Source organism: Ambystoma mexicanum, chromosome 3p (genome assembly GCF_040938575.1).
Source record: "Ambystoma mexicanum isolate Mex_15411 chromosome 3p, UKY_AmexF1_1, whole genome shotgun sequence".
Lineage (NCBI taxonomy): Eukaryota > Metazoa > Chordata > Amphibia > Caudata > Ambystomatidae > Ambystoma > Ambystoma mexicanum.
Window position 1 is genome coordinate 496,559,649 of NC_090925.1, and position 4,342 is coordinate 496,563,990.

A 4,342-nucleotide genomic window follows, 5' to 3' on the forward strand; every position below is an offset into this window, starting at 1 on the left:
CCATAAGCATCCCACCGCTGCCACCAGTGTAAAGACTGGTAGAGGGTGGTCTGTACTTCTGCTCTCTATATGGTAGAGGGGAGGCACAGAGGACCCCAGCCTAGATTCTCTATTCGGTAGCTATGGTCGAGCAATCAAGGCCTAGCTTCTCAGGAGGTGATGCAGACTGGTTCTTAAGTACAGTGTAGTCCCCAAGCCCCCACAAAGGAATGTCCACACACTGCATTGGTTAGAACACAGTCTTTATATAATCAATATTCAAGGTTATGTACACTTATCATAATAACTCACTTTGTACTTAGGAAAATCAACAATGGCAAATATATACAATTCTAAAGTGGTACCACCCTTTGTATTAGATCTCATTAAAGTGCATCAACAATACTGTAACAATGTCACACAGATCAATAGAGTGAAACCAGCAATAGAGAGAGGAGAGAAAATAAGATGGTTGAGCAATAGGCAGAATACTGGCCCCTACCACTAGACACAGTTCTGTGTGGAGATCCCCCCCACCTGGGCAACCTGTAAAATAAAGATATAGCACAAGCCCAGTCCATATATTGTTCTGCAAGTCTTATTCCCTCCTATAATGTTTTTACCCCCCAATGTACCTGGTGGAGTCGAGTTCTTCGAAGAGGCGTCGACAGATCCTTCTTGAGCGACCCCCTTTCAAGCGGGAGTCACGGATCGTCGAGAGGCGTCGAGAAGCGTCGAGGAACTTGGCGTTCGGCGGCGGGTAATCGACAGCCTTTCTTGAATGTCTTCCCTTTCAAGCAGGAGACACGGGGCGTCGAACGTCCGTCAAGGAACTCGGCGTTCGGCGGCGGGGAATCGACGGCCCTTCTTGAATGCCTTCCCTTTCAAGCGGGAGACACGGGGCGTCGATCGTCCGACAACAAACAGGGTAGAACGGCGTCGATGAGGCGGCAGCTTCGATCCAAGCGGTGCTTGTCGACGACGGAGCGTTGGCGTCCTGCAAGGCAGAGGCGTGCGGGGCACCTCGATGACAATTGTTCTGGACCGCAAAGATTGTGGAGACGGGGGCCCAGCAAGGGCGACGAGTCGTTCGAGTCTTTGTGGTCTTCGGGTGGCGGGAAACCCACCGGCAGGTTTCTCCTCGGCGCGTTGGTCATCCTCGACTTTCTCCGGCAGGATAAAGCGGTCGACGGTGCGGGCGAGGGAGTCCTTCGATTTGAATGTTCTTAGGCAAAGGAGCGGGCGGCTCCGGTCGTCGGCGGCACGGCGTCAAGTGGTCCCCACGGCTGGGCAACACAACTTCGATGGGCCTCCAGCGGTTACACAGACCTGCGAACCCTGGTCGACGGCAATGGACTTCGACGGCGGCGATGTCCGGGGGCTTCACTTCGATCTCCTCTGCAGTCCCGTCTCGGGTCGGCAGCCTTTCGAGGGTCTGTCTTCCAGGGCGCTTCGGCGAAGATGGAGCGGTGCTCGATGGTCCCTCGGAGCATGGGAAGAGGGCGCCTTACCAGGTCCTCTCTCAGGTCAGTCTTCGACGATTTCGGCAGCCTTCGGATCGATCGACGCAAATGCAGCAGCAAGTCTTCTTCTTCCAGCTGGGCGTCGAGGATCAGCAGTTCCAGTTACTCTTAGAGTGGAGACTCAGCTCCAGAACGCTTCTGAACAACTACCAGTGGTGAGAGGGCCCCAGATATACTATTCTGTCTCTCATCCACACTGCTGGCACACACTCAGCAGCCAATCATACAGAAGGGCATTCATGCAGTCAGTCAGGCAATCAGGCACACAGTGCATTCAGGCCACACTCCTCCCTTTCAGACACTCACAACAAGGAATGTGGATTGGGACAAGTACCCAGCCATTCAACACTACACACTGCATTCAGGCCAGTTTCGGGCAGGGCTGTCTCAGTCTTTGTCTCTCATGCCAGAAACCAGACAACCACAACAAGGAGTGTATATTGGTCACACACTCCATTCACCCAGGTCCCACCCACAGGAGGTACCCAGAACATACAGTCACTGGGAAGGCTCCAGTCAGTCTAGCTGGGCCTTCACAACAACACCATATATGGAACTTCCACCCAACAGCCAGTCAGGGGGAAGGGACAGAGTCAGGGCTTCCCAGGACTTTGGGAAAACAAGGTAACAGGCAATAGAAAGCAAGAGGCCACAGGGGCCATCTTGTTTCTTATCAGGAATCAACTGATCCCAATGGCAGGGCCTGGGTATCCCAAAATGGAGGACACCCAGAGCACCTGTCAAATTCAGCATGGAGCTGCCACCAGCCCATACCCTGCTCTGTGGGCCACCCACAGGTGCCCAAAAACATACACTAGGGGCACAGGGTTGTACCCCTACCCATGGGTGCCATAAGGGTATCCCATGGGTCTGTTCACCAAACCAAAAGAGAGAGCTGCACTGCCAGGAGTCCCACATGGACTCCTGGGCAGAAAACACGACAGAACACACGATAAAAAGCAGTAAAGGACAAGGATTCAGAGGCTCTGTCCCTCTGATGCATTTCCAGCATCACATTGCGCGCGTATGTGGCCGGAGGTATAAATTCCACCACTTCCGGGTTACGTGCGCGTTGCCACGTTCTGGGTTTCTTCCTGTGTTGCTGCCGCTCCCGTGATTGTTCCCGCTAGCATTTTTTCTCGTCTATCTTGCCTTGCTAGGGTTACTCAGCCTCTCCCTTGTTTCTAGTTAACTTTTTCCCTTCTTTTCTCCCTTTTTACTGCCTTCCTTTCCTTTCCTTTTTCCCCTCCTCCTTTTTTCTGTCCTTTGCTACTCCCTTGTACCTTGTTGGATCTGCTGGATTACTGACCCTGCCTGCTCACCGGACTGTCTTTGCTACTCCCTTGTACCTTGTTGGATCTGCTGGTTTACTGACCCTGCCTGCTCTCCGGACTGCCTTTGCTACTCCCTTGTACCTTGTTGGATCTGCTGATTTACTGACCCTGCCTGCTCTCCGGACTGCCTTGGCTACTCCCTTGTACCTTGCTGGATCTACTGTTTTACAGTCCCGTGTTACCTACCAAACTGCCTTGGTGTTCCCTGGTACCTCGCTGTGCTTCTGGTTCCAACCGGTGCCGGTTGGTTGGTCGACTCTTCCACCACCTACCATTCTCCAGCACTTCAGTCTGCTTCGCAATTCTACCAGAAGGAAGTCTTTAGGGGTTTTTTGTGCCGTTGGCTTTTTCCCCTGGGTGGCGTTCCGGTGGGAACGCCCCCGTTGCCCCTATCTTAGTGGCACGGTGGCATCCTATCGAGGGCGTCCTTATCTTCATAAAAAAAAGGAGAAGCCTTCAAGACACAAGGAAGGAAAACTTAAGAAGAAAGTGGAAGGTGAGGAGTTGGGGGAAGGGGGTGAATCTGCTTTCTCCTCTGAAGAAGAAGATATAACCGACGTTAGTGACAGTTTGCAACGCCAACAAGAAACCGAGATGGCAACTCCTCAGCAAGTACAGGAACTTATAGCTGCCGTCCAAAACCTTAGCCTGGAAGTTCAGAATCTTAAGGCCGCCAATGCAGCACTACAACAAAGAATGACTGATAGAGTACGACCTTCTTCATATCTACCTTCGCTTCCTTTGGTGTCAGGCAAATTTGATGGTTCGCCTAAGCGAGTAAAGGAATTTCTCGATGCATGCAATCTGCACTTTTCCTTCCGTCCTCAGACATTCGCCTCAGATCATGCCAAAGTAGGATTCATGATTACCCACATGACGGGTAATGCCCTGGCTTGGGCCACTCCTTTGGTTAATCAACCCGATCCTGTACTACAGAATTATGATGATTTCAAGACTTTACTCCAACAAACCTTTTTGCGTACGGAAAGTACCTTCCTGGCCTCCGAAGATCTCTTGGACATCCGACAGGGCAACACAGACTTACTCTCCTAAATTACCACCTTTAAGCAGATAGCCGCTGAAGCTGGCTGGCAGGAACAGGCTCAGTACGCCATTTTTCGTCGAGGGCTGAGAGAGGATCTCAAGGACGAGTTGGCACGAATAGATCGCCCAACATCTTTTTCGGATCTCATAACTGCCACTCTTCGGATTGATTTTCGACTGTCAGAACCGTGGTCTGAAAGAAAGAAGACCAAATTCTTCAGTCACACTCCCCTTGAGACTCAGTCACCTTCCTCTGTACTGTCTTCTCGACAAAGCAAAGAGGAACCAATGCAAATAGGAACAGCTCGAGCCCCACTCACCCCGGAGGAACGTAAGAGGAGACGAGATGGCAATATGTGTATGTACTGTGGAGCCTCTAATCACTTGCTGCGTGACTGTCCAGATGTCCCACCAAGACGTTCGGGAAATGAGCGCCCTCTGTAAGTGTTAGGACACACTCCC

The 4,342-nt window shown here is 51.8% G+C and overlaps 1 protein-coding gene across 1 annotated transcript; it reads left to right on the forward strand.

Annotated features, from left to right (window-relative positions):
• The first annotated feature begins 3,430 nt into the window (after window positions 1-3,430).
• Window positions 3,431-3,889, forward strand: LOC138579919 (protein LDOC1-like). The gene has a single exon (XM_069650142.1). The coding sequence runs from the start codon at window positions 3,431-3,433 to the stop codon at window positions 3,887-3,889; it is 459 nt and encodes a 152-aa protein (XP_069506243.1).
• Window positions 3,890-4,342: the final 453 nt, after the last annotated feature.

Coding starts and splice junctions, on each gene's coding strand:
- LOC138579919 (XM_069650142.1), top strand. CDS start 3,431: ATGGCAACTCCTCAGCAAGTACAGGAACTTATAGCTGCCGTCCAAAAC.